The 22,108-nt window shown below is 38.4% G+C and overlaps 1 protein-coding gene across 1 annotated transcript in view; it reads right to left on the reverse strand.

Moving 5' to 3' along the window:
- The window catches only part of CAPS2 (calcyphosine 2), a 42,726-nt gene that overhangs the window by 7,156 nt on the left and 13,462 nt on the right, over positions 1–22,108 (reverse strand). Inside the window, 10 exon segments of the mRNA XM_069580640.1 lie at positions 372–491; positions 1,667–1,821; positions 3,364–3,437; positions 4,401–4,519; positions 6,790–6,883; positions 6,972–7,067; positions 7,907–7,981; positions 13,950–14,069; positions 19,102–19,169; positions 21,655–21,777. Coding sequence (XP_069436741.1) covers positions 372–491; positions 1,667–1,821; positions 3,364–3,437; positions 4,401–4,519; positions 6,790–6,883; positions 6,972–7,067; positions 7,907–7,981; positions 13,950–14,069; positions 19,102–19,169; positions 21,655–21,777 — 1,044 coding nt within the window.

Genomic DNA, 22,108 nt, shown 5'->3' on the forward strand with positions numbered 1-22,108 from the left:
ATGTATGTGTGTTTCTGTGCTTTACTAAACCCACAGTACACTGCAAGGAAAGGGATTTAAAACTTTTTCAATGGTAATTCATTAAAGATTTAAGAATAAACCTAACAATCTATTAAAAGTAACTATTTGGCTTTCCTGGTGGTGCAGAGATTAAAGTGTCTGCCTGCAAATGTGGGATGCCTAGGTTCGATCGCTGGGTTGGGAAGATCTCCTGGAGAAGGAAATGGCAACCCACTCCAGTCTTCTTGCCTGGAAAATCCCATGGACGGAGGAGCTTGGTGGGCTACAGTCCACAGGTCGCAAAGAGTCGGACACAACTGAGCGACTTCACTTTCTTTGCTTTCACTAGAAAGGTTACTTTACAAAGTTACCTTTTGAACAAATGATTTCCTATATTCATTCATTTCACCAATTATGGCGCGTTTGAATTCTCCGTAATCAGCCCTGCCATCGTCACTGCTATTTAGGATTAGCCACAAAGACTCAAAATCCTAGAAATAATCAGAGAGAGATTACTGTTACACCTTTAAGTTACATATGGCCACGACTATAATCATCATAGTATTTTGCTATATCTTTTGTTATATCTTATGTTTAGGGCCATACCTAAACATAGGGCTACACATAGGTTTCCTTACCTATAAGGAAATTCCAAAAAGTCGCATATAAATCCAATCAAAGGTACTAAGAAAGCTTAGTTAGAGGAACTCTGTAATGGGGATAGTTCCATAAAGTTAAGAAACATTTAAGAGTGGTAATAAATCAAGTGTATCATTTTAAATTTATTCTTTTCAATAAAAATGCTACCATTTACTTGAATTTGACCATTTAATTATTTGTAATGTATTGTATCTGTGACAATTAAGAAGTCAGTTTTCTTACTGGAATGCCTCCAATAGGATGAGGACCGCTAATAATACGAGAATATACATGAAGTAGCATAAAGAAAACATTTACATTTTGGGTAAATGGTATAGAGAGGATCAGGGTTCGGATGGGATGCTCCTTTAGGCGGAGGTGTCAGTGAAGTGCTCTGAGTAGAGAAAACCTGAATGGTGAGAAGATCCAGCCAGCAGATGCAGAGGTTGGCTGGACCTCCAGTCACAGTGGAGGGACCCAGGGGTGTAAAGGCTTTGGGGCAATTCCTGGAATGGTCAGAGCATGTCTCCTCTTGAAGCCTTCACATCGGCTTCTCCCTTTCCTCAAGCAGCCACTGTCTGATCCATGCTCTTCCTCCCCTCCTTTGCCTAATCCCTCCTCAACCTTCAAATCTCAGTTCTGATACATACCCACTCCAGAAATCCCACGAACTTCCTTCTCCATAACCTGGCTTGCAATTTATCTCACATGTTCCGAAAGCATTCTCTCTTTAACACTTACCATGCTTTTTCTGTAATCATTTATATCTTTCTTTTGATTATAAAGACCTTAAGACTACAAATATGTCTCAGAGTTAGAACAATACCTGCTTATTAGGTTCTGAATAAGCATAGGAAGGAGGGATGAATGCTGACATTTAAAAAATCAACAGGATTTTCCTGTCGGCTTAATACTGATAATGAGACATAAAGGAGACAAATGAACTACAAAAACTTCAGTAGAAAAGTGAGCGAGGCCACGTAAGAATGATAGTCACTCACTGCAGAGAATTATCTGTGGTACCTACGTTTTCAGACACTTCTAAGCGAAATAATTTTAGAGCTTGCTTAAAATCTGCCTTATCTAAAAGTCCGTTTCCTTCTTTGTCCAGTTGTTGAAGGTATTTTCCCAATCCAGTCAAAATGCGAACACCTCTTTTACGAAGTTGTTCTTTCAGCGTGTCTGTTTAGGAAGAAGAGTGATGGAAGCTTATTATCCCTATGCATACATGAATCAAGTTGCAATTGTCTCTCTGGTAAGAAAAAAAAGTTGATACATCTGATATAAGGGATGTGAATATGCAACCAGATCATATGTACGGCTGACAAAAGGCTTTGAAAAACAGAATGCTTTTAGTAAAGTGGGTTATATACAAAATCACACGTAAAGTATATCAGAGCTATAGCGCCACTGTGTGGTGAGAGTGTTGTATTTTAAATAGAGGAAAATAATGGTTCACTTTATCCGCATGAAAATAACCTCAGCGTTACAAATAAAATCTTCATGTTTAAAAAATCTTCTCGGCTTCCACTTCACCTGAGGAGCCTATGTTTTTAATCTTTTTCCTCTTTCTTTGTTGCTAACAACTGAATTACAAGTTTTTGAGTGATCTGCCTGACAGTTTATCAGTTCAAAATTTCTAAAATCGTTTGGAATCTTCAAATTACAGCATATATTTAATAACATCAAGGCTTTAGAATACTATCCTATACTTTTACACTTAAAGTAACCCTTTTTGCTAAGAATTTATAACAAGTTTTATCCCTAGGCCCATTCTCTTTGTGGGACAGATGCAGTTTGTACCATCTTCACTTAAGAAAATATAAGTAACTTTACCAAAGCAGTTATTAAATATAATGCACTAGAGGGAAAAAAGTGTCACTAGATACAAGGGTGAGAAATCATACTGATCATGATAGAATAAACTTTATTAACAATAGCATCAAGGATATTTCAGAGATAAATACCAATCCTAGAAAACTTTCAAATCTGCTTTTAGCCTGTTGCTCCCATATCATCTTTATATGATAAATTCTGGACTTACCAAAATTTATAAATTATATCTTGACTTCTGCGATGACTGGTTTAATACCTTCCTGCCTTCTTGACTATGAGAGTCAACAAAGGAGTTGTCTATCTGAGCCTCATAAACTGTACTAATTACAAGAGTAGACTCTAGAAACAAATCTTTAAAATATTTTAGTGTACAAACCTACATATATTTCACATATTACCCACAACAACTCTGAAATTAGTAAGAGGTTATTATACCCATTTTAGACATAAAGAAAGAGGTGCAAGAGATACACACAAAGTCGTACGTCTCCTGAATGGTCGGTCCAAACAGGGCTTCCAGTCTAGTATTTTTTTCCTGCACTAGGCCACCACAAATCTCTTCATGATACCATCATATAGAAAATGAGTACTACATGGTAAAAATCACATATCCATTTCATAGATTAAAACCACACCATCTAGTGCTTTCTAATGTTTAAGTTCATAAATGATATAATACTAGTTATTCAGTTAGGCTCATTGAAGTAGGAGGAATCTTAAAAACATTTTAAAATATGTATTTGTGTATAAAATAAAAAGATAGGAAGCAAATAGGCAATATAAACGAAGTGTCATAAAACTAAGTAATATCTGGAAAATACTGCTTTACTCCTTACAAAGAAAATGGTTGAAAATAAATCTATTTGAGAGTATAGTAATGATACACACCTTGAATGACCTTGAAAATCATCCTATCATTAGCTTCTTCATTGGTTACATCATCATGTTCCACAGAATCAGTTCTGCAATTGACATGTCCATTGTAATACAAATATACTCTTTTGCAGTCTTAGTATAGGAACTCTAAGATTTCCCTGCTTTAGACTCAAAAACTTCTCAAAGAAAGATAGAAGAGTACTTAGGGGTTAATCACGTCTCCCACCTTTGCTTGCTGCTTTAATCCTGAATATGCTAAATCAAAACTAAAATCCTTATATCTCCCAAGAACTACCTTTAAGTATTATATTCAGTTTTATAATTATTTCAAGCTTCTTTTTAAAAACTTAATTAAAACTATTATTTAAAAGCAGTTTTACCTTTAAATGTAAAGCTGTTTAAAAAGCAAAAAAAAAAATACAATCATATTGAACAATACAGTAAAAGACAAGCACAGGCTTCCTCATAGCCGATTTATGGCAAATGGCCTCTAATGCACTGGTAGTGCACCAGTTACTGTATTTCGAGCAAACAAGCACTCCACAAGAATAGCATAAATATTTTCTGTGGTTTAAAAAAAAAACACCTCAAATTCATTTGAAAGCTTTTGATTCATAGCATTATTTTTTCACTATGTATATTATCAATCAATGGTCCACAAGCATGTGGGACCAAGATTTTTTTAGTGCTTAGAAAAAGCACCACTCTAAAAACGTGGGAAAAGTTATTAATTATACTGTATCTCATGTTTTAAAATGTATTACTTTGGTAGCATTTACTAAAATTAAAATGTTATAGTATAGGCGAATTAATTAAGTACTTTAACAAACTTACAATGGGACATCTTAAATCTCCATTGGATTGTAACTGTTCCCGCACATAGAGTGTATTTGAGTATAAGATATAACACATAAAATAGACATGTATAGCTATGCTTTATTTTTTTAATATAAATCTTAACTAAAATCAAACACTTTGATATAGAATCTCACTTCAATATAATAAAAAATAATAATACCTCTAAAATGACAGATGCACGTGTGACTTACTTGAGAGAATGCAAAGCTCTCCAGTCAACATTTGTGATTCGAAGTGTAAGCACTGTATTTTCTTTCACACTTTCTGGAAGTCTGGGATGATCAGAGCTCAAAAATGTCAAGTTTGCACCCTAAGGAAATGAACAAATGAATTATTTTAACTATGAAGTATATAAAAGTAAAATACAACTAATAGTAATTTTAAATATTCGATTTTGATTACATCTAATACAGTACACTTTTATTCTAATAAATAAGTATATTGAGGGAATGTTTAGAAACCACACAGGCGTCAGCAAATAATATAGGAAAATAGAACTAATTTCACATTTTCCCAATTAGAACAATCTTAGATGTAACAATTGATGTGAAAAAAAAAAAGGATAATTCCAGTTTTTTTTTTTCTTTTAAGAATCAGAGGAAAAAAGAACAAATTATCTCCATGGAAATTATGACACTCCAAAATACAGAAATAGAGCTATTGATCTACAGAAAGATGTGCTGCAAACTGATGAACTATGACAGCTTCCTTATCCTCTTTCACCTGGTATTTCTAATATGATTGCGTGCATTTATTTATGGCTGTGCAGGGCCTTCGTTGCTTTGTGTAGGCCTTCTCCAGCTGCAGAGAGTGGGGGCTACTCTTTGCTGCAGGATGCAGGCTGCTCATTGCAGGGGCTTCTCTGGCTGCAGGGAACGCAGACTCTGGTCACGTGGGCTCCGGTAGCTGTGGCCTGTGGGCTCTACAGGGCAGGGCAGGAGCGGTGGTGCAGGGCTTGGCTGCTCCCTGGTATGTGGAATCTTCCCATACCGGGGATCCAACCCGTGGCCCCTACACTGGCAGGTGGATTCTTATCCACTGCTCCACCAGGGAATTCTTTCACCTGGTATTCTGATAACAAATATTACATAAATGTTAAACTAAGCTTAACCTGTTTAGAGCATCAAGGCTTTGGTGAAAAAATTCCCCTTGAAAATCCTTCATCCAGACTTAGAAAATTGTTGTTATTTTAATTTCTGAGTTTCTCAAATATAGTCAAATATAAATAAACACAAATTTAAAATAATATGCTTAATTCTCTCTTTCAAAAATCAGGGAAGAGATTTCTCTCCTTTTTCCTAGAACATTTACTTTAGAAAACTGTAAGTACTTTCCCCACTCTTGGACATGTATATAAGTTCTCTTGAAATTATTATTTAAACAACAGAGACTATTTGATATGTGTAATGTAATTCAATCCAATCTGGTCCTTTGTACTAGTCTTCAATCCGTTCCCCAGAGTTCCCCAGAGTTCCACCAGAGAACTCTGTCTAAACCACAAACCTTTACTAATGCTACCTTCTTTCATTCCATCCACCTTCTTACCTTTCAGTGACTCCCCAAGACATTTTAGATAAGTCTTTAACAAAAGGCCACTCTTAGTAAGTTCTCATCTGTCTCTTGCCAGTCCCCACCTTGAAGTCGAGATCAGTAGGACTGAACTCCTTTCAGTTCTCAAAAACAGCCGTGTCTTTGGAGCTTTTGTTCTCTGCATGACCTGTCTCCTCGCCTGAAAGCCTGGCCTCCCTCTTCCATCTACACCTCATCGCCTGCCTACGTCCGGGTTGGGTGGCACTCCCTGAAGAAGCTCCCTTCGACTCTGCAAAACTGGGTCACTGTCCCGCCTATCTGGCCCTCTGATCTCTTTCCCGTTGGAATATAATCCCCACAAAAGCAAGGATTTATTCAAGTTATTTATAGTTCTATTTCCAATGCTTAGCCTATGAGTGTATGTTTTATATGAATGATCATTGTGGGTAGTGAGATAACATGACTGTGATCATTTCAAATTTCAGAGCACTATACAGCTTCTAACATTACGTATGATCATTTCATACTAAGGAATCCTTGTGATATGCCATACCCCAGGAGTTGTGCCAAGCAAGAAAATCACAAGGAAGATGAGCTAACCAGGAGATCTATGACAGCCCCAGAAACCAAGCACTGCTCTGCGTGGAGAAAAACGTATGTCTCCAGAAGATAAGCCTGCATTAGGTGGAGAATTACTCCTGGTTCTATTGAAGTAGCCACTGACCCAGTGGTACAGCCTCTAAAAGCACCAAAACACCAGCTCTCTGGGGTTTCCATTGCAGGACAGGTTGAGGAGGAGGGGCAGTGGAGCTGAGTAGGGTCACAAGGAATAAATGCTATGCTTAAGATTCAGACCACTGGGATCTGGACCTGAGAGGCAACCCCTCTCCTAGAGAAATATCAACCATTAGCCAATATATAAATGCCCCTGCTCAGGAAACAGGGAAAAGAATAAACTGGCAACTAGAAACCCTGCTCCCCTAGCCCCACAGGATCCCTCAAAATCCAACACCAGGTAGTAAAATATGAGCACACACACACTCAACTTACAATATAAAGATCACCAAGTTGGTACTGCTTTCCTTTTCTTCGTCCACGCTGATGACAATAAACGTTTTTTTGAATAAAAGGAAGCACATTTGTTCTAGAAGTTAAATGACAAAAATGTGAAATTATTCAGCTTCTCTGGGAAACAGTCATCTTGAGAGCTGTAACGATCTTTAATAGCATACCTATTTTTCCCAAATTGCCGACACTCATAAATTGTGAGGGACTGGTCATGAGTGAAAAAGAATCCGACCAGCTCTCTGCAAGCATCACGTCCATTTCTAGAAAAAGAAAATGGTATCAAAGATTTTCAAATAGGATACTTTTCATATTTAATGATAGATGGATTCTATGCGTCAAACAGAGATACCAGGATTTGCTCAAATGTGTGGTTATGGGAAACCACAAGGAAACAATGACAGAGCTTGCTGAAGTGTCAACTTAATTCTGATTCGGATGGAGAAAAAAGCTTCACCTTATACTAACATGAATATGGATATATTACAATGTAGATTACTAATTTGGCTTAGACTTTTAAGATAGTGGAAGACATTAAAAAAATGTTGAGCTTGCAACAAGCCACTAGATATACATTTATTACCTTTTGTCATGGAAATTTTAAAATCACTGAACAAATATGCTAATTTTTGAAAAGTCACCTTACCTTTAATCTTCATGAAGAACATCAAGTAACATTATGTGTCACTGGCAGTTTGTAAGACTAGATAACAGATTTAAGAACCACCTTCCTTGTCATTTTATTACATCTACTGTTACTTTAAGCCATTAAAGTGAAATTAAATAAATTACGTACAGGTTAATTTTCAAGTAGTTTAGAATCTTCTAGTAGTAACATGTATCTTTAAAAATTCACTTTATTTCTTTTTGAAAGACATTTTAAAGTCACATTTTAAATAATTTCTAATTAAAATGTTTTTCTTTCAGACTTATACTCCCCATAATTTTTATAAGAGATTAAATATATATTACCTAAAAATGTTTGTGGTACATTCACTTAAATGTAACAAATTTAACTGATTTAATTATTGCTACCTCTATTTGAAAAGAAAATGCCTTTTAATAATCATAGGATTAAAAAATTTAATAAAGTCACAATTACCTTGATATGATCCTACCATCAAACTGCACTTTATGGGAAAGGATATTTTCAGTTAATGTAGACTGGGTTCTTATCCTGGTAAGAAATACAATTGTTAATAATTATTTTTAAAATACCTACATTAGATAAGAAAAGTATCTAAAAGTTATATCAATATTTTCAAATGCACATACTAGATAAAGATGAGGTTTAAGCCTCTTTTTATTCCAGACTGCTATTGCTATTGCAGACACAGAAGAAAGAACCCTGAGCTGTGGTATATAATGAGCTTCCCTGGTGGCTCAGTGGTAAAGAATCCACCTGCCAATGCAGGAGACATAGTTTTGATTCTTAGATTGGAAGATACCCTGGAGCAGGAAATGGCAACCCACTCCAGTATTCTTCAGTGGAAATTTTCATAAACAGAGGAGCCTGGTGGGCACAGTCCAAGAGGCTGCAAAAGAGTCAGACATGACTTACCAACTAAACAAAAACAACAAATTGTACATAATATATGAATAACTTCTATGCTAGAACTTACCATATCAAAGTGCTACAAAAGTCAGTATGAAACAGAGATAGCATGTTTGTGCCTGGCACTGTTGCAAGGCTAACCCATAGCCATTTCTAACCCTCTTCTTTGCCTCTCTCCCATCACTGAATTTGTATTCTTAACCTCTTACAACTAGAAGCGACGAAGGGACCCAGTTCTTCCAGTAAACTTCCAGGAAAGACTTTCTTTTGTCCTGATAAGAGAACGGCATGGAAAGAGTTCCTGCCTGTGAACACGGCGGGGATGTGATGCTAGTAGCCACAGCAGCCATCAGGCAACCATAAAGATCTCAGGAAAGCCAGCCCAGAGCTGTGCCTCACTAAGCCACTGAACTAAAGCCAACAACTGGCCACCTCCAAGCAGCCAGTTGTATAAGGAAAATAAATCCTGATTCGTTTAAGCCACTGGCAATCAGGTTTTCAGTTGTGGGTAGCCGAAAACATTCCTTGCCAAAACAGAGTAGAGACAAAGAGTGCTGGGTGAGGTTCCAGTCTTGGCCATAGTTCTAGCTGTAAGACCTCAGATGAGTTATTTAATCTTTAGGGCTTTATGGCTATGATCTCTCAAAGACTGCCAGTCCTAAAATTCTGTTTAATAATATGAAGCAAAACCCAACGACACACACTTTGACACCCTACTACCAATATTCTCCTCTGAAGAGTCAGTGATGTCTCTTTACGTCCCTTCCTAAGTAATTTTATGATATTCCCATAAAACTGCAGCTATAATGAAATTGCAGTAATGTAGCTCACTGAGATCCTGAAACGTTATACCTCTATAAAAATCCAGGTCTCTATGAAAGGTAAGCAACATACAGCAAATAAGAACCTGTCAATCAAATGAGAGTTCTGAACACAGAGTGTAGCCATGAGAGATTGGTCATCTCAATTCAATTTAATCCATTAGCAATAATGTGATCATTGAATGCCCACTATGTACCTGAAACAGTTCTGAATGCTGAGAAAATAAAAGCAATAAGAATAATAGCTACCATTTATTAAGAACCTCCTAGATACTAGTCTGTATTAAAATCTTTTTAATGTGTATTAGTTCATTTAATGCTTGTAGTAACTCAGTGAAGTGTTTTTTTTTTATTTTTAGTTTTTTATTTTTTAAATTTTAAAATCTTTAATTCTTACATGCGTTCCCAAACATGAACCCCCCTCCCATCAGTGAAGTGTTATTATCCCCGTTTTAAAAATACGGTTTATACAGTTAAACAGTTAGCACATGACACAGCCAAAAAAAAAAAAATGCTCATAATCATTATATTATTTTGCTTCTCAAAGGTAAACAGAACTCAGTTTGACAGTGATAGATTGGAATAACAGTTTCAAGGATTCTAGTTTTCTTGAAAAGACAAAAAAATAGGCATTTATATTATAAAATGGGAAGTTCCATGTTGGAGTTTTCAGTATCCGATACGTAGCACCAATACTTCTCCAAGTTCTTAACCAACAGAGGAATAAGAATCAGGCGGATGAAGACTCACATATAAATTTTCTTATTGCTAAAGCAGTTGGAAACCATGGTTTAGAAATGTAGCAACAAGCTAAGTCCTTGACACTAGAATTAAACAGACTAACCCACTCATTCCCAGTGGGGAAGCACCCTGTAAAGCTCAGTGCACAGGACAGAATGTGTACTTCTGCAGACATCTGGGTCAAGGAACAAGAGGGGAGGAAGGCCTGTACTACACGTGCCAATGCCTGCCTCCCACTCTATGGAGCAGAATTTTTTCCTCCTGTTCCTCTGAGAATAATGACTAAGGGCAGTGAAGTCCATCAATTCAATAATTCTAATCCAACTCCCACAGGACTTTTTGTAGGACTAGACTAGCTAAATCTAAAACTTATATCAAAGAGGAAGGAGCCAAAGTGTGCCGAGACAATACTAAGGCTAAACAAGCTTTAAATATTTAACATATAACAGTACTAATTAAGAGGATAATTCTGGTGCAGGGATGTATAACAAGTAGATGAGACTGAAAAAAAAAAACCTAGAAACCACCAATACATTTGTAACAAGTATTATCTGGCATTACAAGTCAGATAAATAACGAGTTGGTGGTAGGGAGAGATTTCATAAAGAAGATACAAGAGACACTAACAATAAATGGAAAGATTGGTAAACTGGTCTACTATAAATTTAGCAACTTTTGTTCATCAAAGGACACGATCAAGAGAATGAAAAGGTGACCAGAGGAGGAAAAGACACGTCCAACAAATAGAGCTGAAAAGGGATTTATAACTAGAATATATAAGTTCCACAAATCAATATGGAAAAGATAACCCAATAGACTTGCAGGGACTATACAGAATATCCTAGAAGAGGATATCCAGGTGACGAACATACATATGCAAAAGTGCTCAACATCATTAGTCTTTAGTGAAATGTAAGTGAAAATCACCAATATATACCCATAAAATCACCAGTATATACCTATGTTCAAACTACTGCACAATTGCACTCATCTCACAAGCTAGCAAAGCAATGCTCAAAATTCTCCAAGCCAGGCTTCCACGGTACGTAAACCATGAACTTCCAGATGTTCAAGCTAGATTTAGAAAAGGCAGAAGAACCAGAGATCAAACTGCAAACATCTGTTCGATCATCAAGCAAGAGAGTTCCAGAAAAACATCTACTTCTGCTTTATTGACCATGCCAAAGCCTTTGACTATGTGGATCAGAACAGACTGTGGAAAATTCTTTAAGAGATCAGCATACTAGACCACCTGACCTGTCTTCTGAGAAATCTGTATGCAGGTCAAGAAGTAACAGTTAGAATTGGACATGGAACAACAGACTGGTTCCAAATCGGGAAAGGAATATGTCAAGGCTGTATATTGTCACCCTGCTTATTTCACTTCTATGCAGAGTACATCATGAGAAACGCTGGGCTGGAAGAAGCACAAGCTAGAATCAAGATTGCTGGGAGAAATATCAATAACCTCAGATATGCAGATGACATCACCCTTATGGCAGAAAGTGAAGAGGAACTAAAGAGCCTCTTGATGAAAATGAAAGAGGAGAGTGAAAAAATTGGCTTAAAACTCAACATTCAGAAAACGAAGATCATGGCATCTGGTGCCATCTCTTTATAGCAAATAGATGGGGAAACAATGGAAACAGTGACAGAATTTATTTGGGGGGACTCCAAAATCACTGCAGATGCTGACCACAGCCATGAAATTAAAAGATGCTTGCTCCTTAGAAGAAAAGCTATGACCCACCTAGACAGCATATTAAAAAGCAGAGACATTACTTTGCCAACAAAGGTCCATCTAGTCAAAGCTATGATTTTTCCAGTAGTCATGTATAGATGTGAGAGTTGGACTATAAAGAAAGCTGAGTGCCAAAGAATTGATGCTTTTGAATTGTGGTGTTGGAGAAGACTCTTGAGAGTCCCTTGGACTGCAAGGAGATCCAACCAGTCCAACCTAAAGGAAATCAACCCTGAATAATCAGTAAAGACTAATGCTGAAGCTGAAACTCCAATACTTTGGCCACCTGATGTGAAGAACTGACCGCTTAGAAAAGATCCTGATGCTGGGAAAGATCAAAGGCAGGAGGAGAAGGGGACCACAGAGGATGAGATTGTTGGATGGCATCACCAACCCGATGAGCATGGGTTTGAGAAAGCTCCGGGAGTTGGTGATGGAGAGGGAAGCCTGACATGCTGCAGTCCATGGGGTCACAAAGAGTCGGACAGGACTAAGCGACTGAACTGACGGATACCCATAAGAGAAACTAAAATGAAAAATATAGATAGTTACCAGTACTTGTAAAGATATGGTGCCACTAGCACCTTCTTACTGCTACTGGTGGGAGTTTTAATTGCAACAACCACTTTGGAAGACTATTTGACAGTATTCTTTAAAGCTGAACAAATGCATAGTAGATGGGCCAGCAATTCCACTTGTAAGTGAGTACTGAGCAGAAACGAGCACATGTGCTCACCAAAAGGCATGCACTAAAGTTGATGGCAGCACTATCCACAAACTGCCAAACGTCCACCAACAGCTGTGAGTAAACAAACTGTGGTATATCTATTCAATAAAATGCCGTACAGTAAGGAGGATAAGGGACAACTGCAAATAACACAGATTAAACTCGCAAACGTAACGTTAAACAAAAGAATTCAGACTCAGAGTCCAAGTTTTGTGAGTTGATGTAAATTCATAACCGGATAGTAGCAATCTACAATGTTAGGATGGAGAGGCTAACCTGGGGCGGCAGAGGAGGTGTGAAGTAACTGGGGTGCTGACCTGTTTCTTGGTCTAGGAATAATGCATAAGTTTTGTTCAGTTTGTGAAAATTCCTATGCTGTACATTTAAAATGTGTACACTTTGTGAACGAATGTTTTATTTCTATAAAAGTTTACTTTAAGAAAGAGAAGTTTAGACATATGGTAGCTGAGATTAGCTATAAGATTAGCTCATATCCTAATCTTCAGGTCACATAATTAATTTACCCATGATAACAGGGACTTTGCAAACGTGATTAAGTTAAAGATCTGGAGATGAGAAGATTAACCAGGATTATACAGGTAGGTTCAGTGCAATCACAAGAAGGATACGTGATACCTACAGAAGAGGAACAGCAGAGTAATAACACTCCTCTGCTTTGAAGATGGTGGAGGGACCACAAGCCAAGGAACAAAGGCAGCCCCAAGACACTGAAAAAGACAAAGAAGTGATTCTTCCCCGAAGCCTCCGGAAGGAATGCAGTCCTGTCAGCACCTTGATTGTAGATTTCTGAACTCCAGAAGTGGAAGAGAATAAATGTGTGTCGTTTCAAAAGTACTATTTGTGGTAACCTGTTACAGCAGCAATTGGAAATTAATACATGATACCTTCAAATATTTAAAGGTATGGAAACTTCTAGAAGATAAGATAAGGCTTCTAGAAATAAAATAAGAATGAGACAAAAAGACCAAAGTTATAAGAAAGTACTGACAATTACAACAATCTGAAAATATTAAAAAACTGCTCTAAGAACTGGTGGGTTTTCTATTCTATTAAATCTGAGGCTAAATGTCAATTATTGGTGAAGTTGGTGAGAACTTTCAGTGGACTGCACCAGCGAACTATAAAAGTTCATACCAAACCAAGTATTTTTTACTTCATAAAGTACAAAGTAAAAGGCAAAAAGTAATATTTTTTAAAAAAATACTAATTTTGAATATATTATGTCATCGAAATTCAGCCAATATATATTGTGTATACACAGATGTCTCAGTTACTACATTGTGTCTTTTCACATGTATTTTTGCCTAAGTTTCTGGCTGTCATTCCAAAATTATAAACGGAAGATCCGGAGGGCAAAGTTTATCCCAGTATCTTAAAGTGACAGAACTGGGATCTGAACTCCAAAAATTCCACTTTCCTTTATACAGAAAAGACAAAAACACAAAGGAAAAAATTTCCATTAGCCACAAAAGTACATTTGAAAAATATATTTATAACATACTACATCCTTATTTTATTAAAAAAAAAAAACCCTCTTACTTTGTTTCATGCAGTGTTCTTTTCCTAAATCGAATAGGTGCCAGCTTTGAATCTGGAAGGATATGAGAAATTTCTCGCTTCTCAGAGGTGAAATTTTGCTCTGGATCACTGATTACAGCCCTGTACAGGAAAACACAACAGTCTGACAATTAAATATTATAATGAAATGCTCTAGTATTCACATATGTATAAGCAGTTGGGAAAACCCAAATACAAATGCCACTTTATACTACTGGCAGAATGAATGATCTGCCAGATAGTAAATGAATAAATTTAATAATTAAAAACATCATACAAGTGAATATTCTTATCTATCTCTTTTTCCATAAGTATTAGCTAAAAATAAATAGAAATTTCTGAGAGGATTTGGAGCTTCAGGTCTTCCTCTTACTATTCTTTAAACAAAAAGACACTGTACCAAGGACTTCTGAATAAAAGACAGGAAGTAAACTATGTGAGCAACCATATGGATTTCTGGGGTGGGGAGGAAGCATTCCGAGCGGAAGGGAAAATAAATGCAAAGTGCCTGAGACATCAGTGAATCTGGTATGTTTTATAAGGGAGGAAGCCAGACGGCAACGCAGAGTAAACAACAGAGAAGTAGGAAAAGGGGTCTGGGGTCTAATGGTGGGCAAAACATGCAGGGACCGGGGAGAATGTATTACTGACCCCAGTTTTTTGGCACTCCTTATTCACGCCCTTGGCATGCCCTCATTATAATGGTAGTGTACTTTCTTTGGCTTTAAGTTTAGCCATTGGAAATGCTTTGGCAGCAGGATGGCTCTGCTGGTCTGACCTGAACTAATTTGTGCAAGTGTGGGTTGTTTGGGAATCTGTTCATCTAGGATAATCTTGGCTAAGTGGTCCAGCTGCATGTAGAGAAGGACTTTCCTTTTGAGAACAAGTGGGTTAACCAAGCTAACAAAGATGGCAGAAGCACAAAAAAGCAAATGGAAACATGAGGTTTTTTAAGGATTAAACTCAGAATTAAGCCCACTGCTTTTGGTCATATATAATGGGCCAACGTAAGAGAAAAGTAATAGCTACTCAGCCAAGTCTAGCCTGGACAGCTGACCTAAAGACACATGAGCATTAATTAATGACTACTGTTTTAAGCTACTAGGTTTTATAGTGATATGTAACCAATACATGTGCATACTCAGTCACTTCAGGCATGTCTGACTCTGCAACCCCATGGACTGCAGCCCACAAGGCTTTTCTGTGCATAGGAGTCTCCTGGCCCAAATCCTGGCATGGGTTGCATTTTCCTCTTCCAAAGGATCTTCCCGACCCAGGCACTGAACCCTTGTGTCCTCCGTCTCCTGCATGGCAACAGATTCTTTACCCACTGAGCCACCTGGGAAGCAACCAATACATAGGTCTTACAGATTTTATTCTGATTGACATGGATGTTACTGGAAGGTTTGATGTGGCTTATGTTTTTAATGAACTCACTGGCTGCTAGGTTGAGAATAGACCAATTAGGGGCAAATGCAGGTACAATGAGTCCGATTAGAAAGTGTCTGAAATAATCCAGGAGACAGGAGATGACAGGGTGAACAGGGAGGGTGGCAACAGAGAGGGATAAATTTATTTTGATGGTTGACCTGAGTTTGCCAATGAACTGCATATAGGATTTGAGTGAAAGAGAAGGATTAAAGGCGTTAACAAGATTTTAAGCCTAAATAACTTGAAGAATTATTACAAATAGCTGAGAAAAGAAAAGATCCAAAAGGCAAAGGAGAAAAGGAAAGACATACCCATCTGAATGCAGAGTTCCAAAGAATAGCACAGAGAGATAAGAAAGCCTTTGTCAGCAGTCAGTGCAAAAAACCAGAGGGAAACACTAGAATAGGAAAGACTAGAAATCTCTTCAAGAAAATTGGAGATACAAAGGCAACTTCTCATGCAAAGATGGGCACAATAAAGGACAGAAATGTACATGGACAGAAATGTATATGGACAGAAGGAGAAGACATTAAGAAGAGGTGGCAAGAATACACAGAAGAACTATACAAAAAAGATCTTCATGACCCAGATAACCAGGATGGTGTGATCACTAACCTAGAGCCAGACATCCTGGAATGTGAAGGCAAGTGGACCAGAGGAAGCATCACTATGAACAAAGCTAGGGGAGGGGATGGATTCCAGCTGAGCTATTTCAAATCCTGAAAGATGATGCTGTGAAAGTGCTGCACTCAATATGTCAGCAAATTTGGAAAACTCAGCAGTGGCCACAGGGCTGGAAAAGGTCAGTTTTCACCAATCCCAAAGAAAGGCAATGCCAAAGAATGCTCAAACTACCACACAGTTGTACTCATCTAACACACTAGTAAAGTAATGCTCAAAATTCTCCAAGCCAGGCTTCAGTAATATGTGAACCATGAATTTCCAGATGTTCAAGCTGGTTTTAGAAAAGGCAGAGGATCCAGAGATCAAATTGCCAACATTTGATAGATCATTGAAAAAGCAAGAGAATTCCAGAAAATAAACCTACTTCTGCTTTATTGACTATGCCAAAGCCTTTGACTGTGTGGATCACAATAAACTGTGGAACATTCTGAAAGAGATGGGAATACCAGACCACCTGACCTGTCTCCTGAGAAACCTGTATGCAGGTCAGGAAGCAACAGTTAGAACTGGACACAGAGCAACAGACTAGTTCCAAAATCAGGAAAGGAGTATGTCAAGGCTGTATATTTTCACCGTGCTTATTTAACTTAGATGCATAGTACATTATGAGAAATGCTTGGCTGGATGAAGCACAAGACGGAATCAAGATTGCCGGAAGAAATATCAATAACCTCAGATATGCAGATGACACCACCCTTATGGCAGAAAGCGAAGAAGAATTGAAGAGCCTCTTGATGATAGTGAAAGAGTAGCATGAAAAAGTTGGCTTAAAACTTAACATTTAGAAAACTAAGATCATGGCATCCAGTCCCATCACTTCATGGCAAATAGATGGGGAAACAATGGAAACAGTGAAAGACTTTATTTTGGAGGGCTTGAAAATCACTGCAGATGGTGACCACAGCCATGAAATTAAAAGACATTTGCTCCTTGGAAGAAAAGCTATGACCAACCTAGACAGCATATTAAAAAGCAGAGACATTACTTTGCCAACAAACTTCTGTGTAGTCAAAGCTACAATTTTTCCAGTAGTCATGTATGGATGTGAGAGTTGGACCATAAAGAAAGCTGAGCACCGAACAATTGATGCTTTTGAACTGTGATGTTGGTGAAGACTCTTGAGAGTCCCTAGGACTGCAAGGAAATCAAACCAGTCAATTCTAAAGGAAATCAGTCCTGAATATTCACTGGAAGGACTGATGCTGAGGCTGAAACTCCAATACTCTGGCCCCCTGATGTGAAGAACTGACTGCTTAAAAAGCCCCTGATGCTGGTAAACATGGAAGGCAGGAGTAGAAGGGGACGACAGAGGATCAGAATGTTGGATGGCATCACTGACTCGATGGACATGAGTTTGAGTAAGCTCTGGGAGTTGGTGATGGACAGAGAGGCCGGGCGTGCTGCAGTCCATGGGGTTGCAAAGAGTCGGACATGACTGAGCGACTGAACTGACGGACTGAACTTGAAGAATATTGTTGCCATGGAAGAAAACTAAAGAGGATTTCATAATGAGGGAGCAAAAGAGAACAACTTTCAGAAACCAAAGCAACATTTTCCAACGTTACTTTAGGATTTGGGTTAGGGCTGCATCAGCATATAGGTGGTTACTGAAGACCCGATACTGGATGAAATCACCTAGAAAGTAAAAGGAGAAGCCCAGGAAGTAGAAGTCCTTGTGTATTCCTGGGTATAAAGATAGGAGAGGTGAAGAGGAGCTAAGACAGGAGGCTGAGGACTGGAAAGGAGGAGGATAAACCAACCACGTGTGGCATGCCAAAAGCCAAGGGAGGGAAAAAAAGTGCTTCACAGAGAAGAAAGTACTCAACCCAGCAGATGGCACTGATGGGCTGAGTAACTGAGAATTAGGTAATTGCCATTAACCCAACAATATGGATGCCACTAGAAGGAAATGGCAACCCACTCCAGTGTTCTTGCCTGGAGCGTCCCAGGGACGGGGGAGCCTGGTGGGCTGCCGTCTATGGGGCACACAGAGGCAGACACGACTGAAGCGAGTTAGCAGCAGCAGCAGCAGCTATCTTATGAAGAGACACTGCAGTGGCATTTTGGGAGTAAAAATGTAAAGTCAGTTCATGAGGTAATAAAAGGGGAAATACTGAAGACTGTAACAAAACTGCGTCCAAAAATTAGCTAAGAAACAGGTATATAGACTATCATTCTTTCCCCCTGCCAACCAACTAAGTAGTTATCTTTTTCAAAGCTAAACTTGAGTCTTACCTCTGCTGTGAAGACTTCATAGACTATTCCAGCAGCTTCTGAAATCCTGCATTACTTACATATTCATGCAATTTAGCACAGCAGGTATTGAAACTTTATCTAGTTTTCTAAGGGTTGCAAAACTTTACGTTAGGCTTTAGAACTCTTGACAATCCCACAGTTCCCAAACTGTGCATTGAGTCACGCTCTGGTGTCACAGGGAAGTTGAAGGAACACCACTGGATATGTTTTGTTTTTGAGGGAAATAGTGATACTCATAATTGTGGCATACCACAAAAACTACTAGCTCCAAGTAATTCACAGCTTCAGCAAAATACCACATTACACGCCGTCAATGAATGGTATCACATCTTTGCAAAACCGGCTTTTCTACAGTTGCTGTGATAAAAAGGGGGGGCCGGGTGGGCTAGAAAGTGAGCGTGGCAGCATTTATACAGTTCTGAGATTTGAGAGATTACTTGTCATCCAAGAAGCGCATATGTCCCATTAGTGAGTAACTGCATATTTATGAAGGAAAGAAACACATTTTTTTTCAATTTGTATTATTTTTTCAGATGACCATTAAGTTATCAGGAAGAAAATATTTACTAAACTATTTAGACAAAAAATGCTTAGTAAATAGAACTTTTAAGTATTTCTGTTGGGCAAAGAGCCTGGTGGGAAAAAAAAGTGCGGTAAACAGAGAAAGTATGGAAACCTCTGAGCTGACCATTCCAATGCAGATGTCATGCATAAAAAGGAAATGTAACGAATGCTTTCTGAATGGATCTCTATCAACACTTGCCTGGACAAGTGGTCTATCATCACTTGCTCTGCAACCATCTGTTTCTTCTTCTCTGCAGCCACAACATCCTGAGAAGAGAAAATGAAGAAAACGCCATTGTCCATAAAGCAGAACAATACTATAGTTAATACAAGAGTCCTAAAATGTAAATAAGCATTTCCAATTTCTTTCTTAAAGATTACCATACCATCTTTTCCCAGTGGCTTTCCCGGTGGCTCAGCAGGGAAAGAATCTGCCTGCAACGCAGGAGCCACAGGAGACGCGGCTTTGACCCCCGGGTCAGGAAGACCCCCCGGCTCAGGAAGATCCCCCGGGTCAGGAAGACCCCCCCGGCTCAGGAAGACCCCCGGGTCAGGAAGACCCCCCGGCTCAGGAAGATCCCCCGGGTCAGGAAGACCCCCCCGGCTCAGGAAGACCCCCGGGTCAGGAAGATCCCCCGGGTCAGGAAGATCCCCAGGTCAGGAAGATCCCCGGGTCAGGAAGACCCCCGGGTCAGAAAGATCCCCGGGTCAGGAAGACCCCCTGGAGAAGGAAATGGCAACCTGCTCTGGTATTCTTGCCTGAGAAGTCTCATGACAGAGGAGCCTACAGGCTACTGTCCATGGGCTTGCAAAGAGTTGGACATGACCGACAGACTAAGCACATCCATATCATCATTAATAAATTTGAATTCCAATTATTTAATCTAAAAACACATTTATCTGCTAAAATGTGATACCGTTAAATTTTGGCAGAAATCATCAGTGATTTCCGTATCAATCAGACAATGGCTGTAAAATCCAAAAGCAAGCGAGAGAGGCGACATTGATGAGCCTGAGTCCATGGAGAACAGGCACCTTTGGTGCTGACGATTACGGTGACTTACACTTTGGAGGAAATGTTAGAACCACCCTCAGGCACGTTGATTTAGAGAGCTGTGTAAACAGAAGGCAGATTAGAAGCAGAAATCACGCAAATGCAACTGAACAATGACAAAGAGGAAGAGATGGACATGAAAACTGTACGTTCACTGCCTCTGTTCATTTAGTTAAAAACTAAGTTGAAAAGTTTCCACCTACATTTAAAATGTATATTGGTACTAACTTCACATGCATTCAAAATTTACTTATGTAAAACATCTCCTTTAAAAGATTGATACAGGGGTGCTACCACAATAGAGTAAAATGTACTTAATGGTGAATTAAGATATGATGCTACTAAGAAAGTAATTGAATGGGAAAAGAAATCCACAAACACCTAGATGGCTCTGGATTATACTAAGAGCAGCAGCCAAAAGGCCTTATGTATTTTGTAACATCCAATCAAGTATAACTTTAGTGAAAAATGAAAGTTGTTCAGGCATGTCTGACTCTTTGCGACACCATGAACTGTAGCCTGCCAGTCTCCTCCATCCATGCAATTCTCCAGGCAAGAATACTGGAGTGGGTTGCCATTACCTTTTTAGGGGATCTTCCCAACCCAGGGATCAAACGAGGGACTCCTGCACTGCAGGCAGATTCTGTACTGTCTGAGCCACCAGGGAAGCCCCCAAAGAGTATACTTTGGAAATATACCAAAATAAGCCTTATCTGGGACACAACTTTGCCCTATAAGGAACATTTTTTAATTTTTCTATAACCCTGGTAATACTTGTTTTTCTATTAAGTATAAACATCTATATAATAATAGGCATATAAAACAATGTACGTGTGATTTTTAATAAACAAACAAATTACCAGCTTGGGACATATGCAGAAAATCAGTCCACCTGGCCTAGAGATTGATGACATCTTGCTGTCAGTTCAGAATGGATTGATTCAGGATGATTGCTATCCAAATTAAATCTATTTTGAATATCCACTCAATGATAATATATCTAGCTAAATCCACGTTGCTTTATTATTATTTAGGCCATCTAAAGCAGAATTTTCTCAATTTTAAGCCAACACACACTGATAGCCCATCAATTAATTACAGGTGTACCTGAGGTATTAATCACCTGGGGGAGTCTAGGGAGCCAATGGCCTCCAACTTCAAGCAGCTTGGTCTGCATACGCCAGGACACTATAGAAATGCTATAATTATCTACTTGAACAATAACTAGTCTAAGTAATACTCATTAAGAAGTCTCATTGATTTGGTAAAAGGTATAATTTAAAGTTAACATTGAGACTAGGGCTTTGCTTCCCTTTTCCTAAAGGAAAAATTACATTATCCCTGCCCTTCAGTTTTATTAGCTTATGATTTTCAAAACAAAAAGATTATCCAGCTACTTCTTTGTGGGGAAAGCGGTGATACCAGATTAGCCCATTGTCTTCATGGTCAGTTAACATTCTGAACAGTGTAAACTAAATTTTTACAAACTTCCAAAGATGGAAGATGACTTTTCCACAGTAAACATACCAAACGTCAATCCATGGTAGAAGTGAGGACTGAACCTGGCGTATTAATGACTATTCACCTCAGTTCAACTTCAACTGTCAGAAGCACTTATTCAAATTTAAGGCTGCAAAATTTTGGAGGACAAATCATCTTAAACGGTTTATCAAATCAGTAAAAGTACCGTTAACTTACAGCATCAGATTTTCCTGTTCTCCGCTGGAGAATGTGAGGGTTGTCTGCATAACCCTGCTGTAGCAGGGCTTTCCTGTCCAGAGTTGTCAGACCATCTGTGATGCCTTCTGTACCTTGTACACACTAGATGTGAAGCAATAAGTGAACCCTCATATGCATGCTTAGAACATTTGTTTTTAACAATATAAAGAATAAAATAATGACTGGATACGTCAGATTAAGAGTATAGGCTCTGATAATCAGACCACCTATAGAATCCAGCTCTCCCACTTTCTAGCTAGACAACATCTCTGTGCCTCAGTTTACTCATAAATACAATGGCAATTAATTAGTAACTGTTTTGTACTCCAAAAAATGATTAAATGAGGTGATACATGGCCAACACATTTCATAAGTATTTGACATATAGTAAGCATTACATAAAAAATAGCAACTATTATAACTATAATTGTCC

Source organism: Ovis canadensis, chromosome 3 (assembly GCF_042477335.2).
Source record: "Ovis canadensis isolate MfBH-ARS-UI-01 breed Bighorn chromosome 3, ARS-UI_OviCan_v2, whole genome shotgun sequence".
NCBI classification, from domain to species: Eukaryota; Metazoa; Chordata; class Mammalia; order Artiodactyla; family Bovidae; genus Ovis; species Ovis canadensis.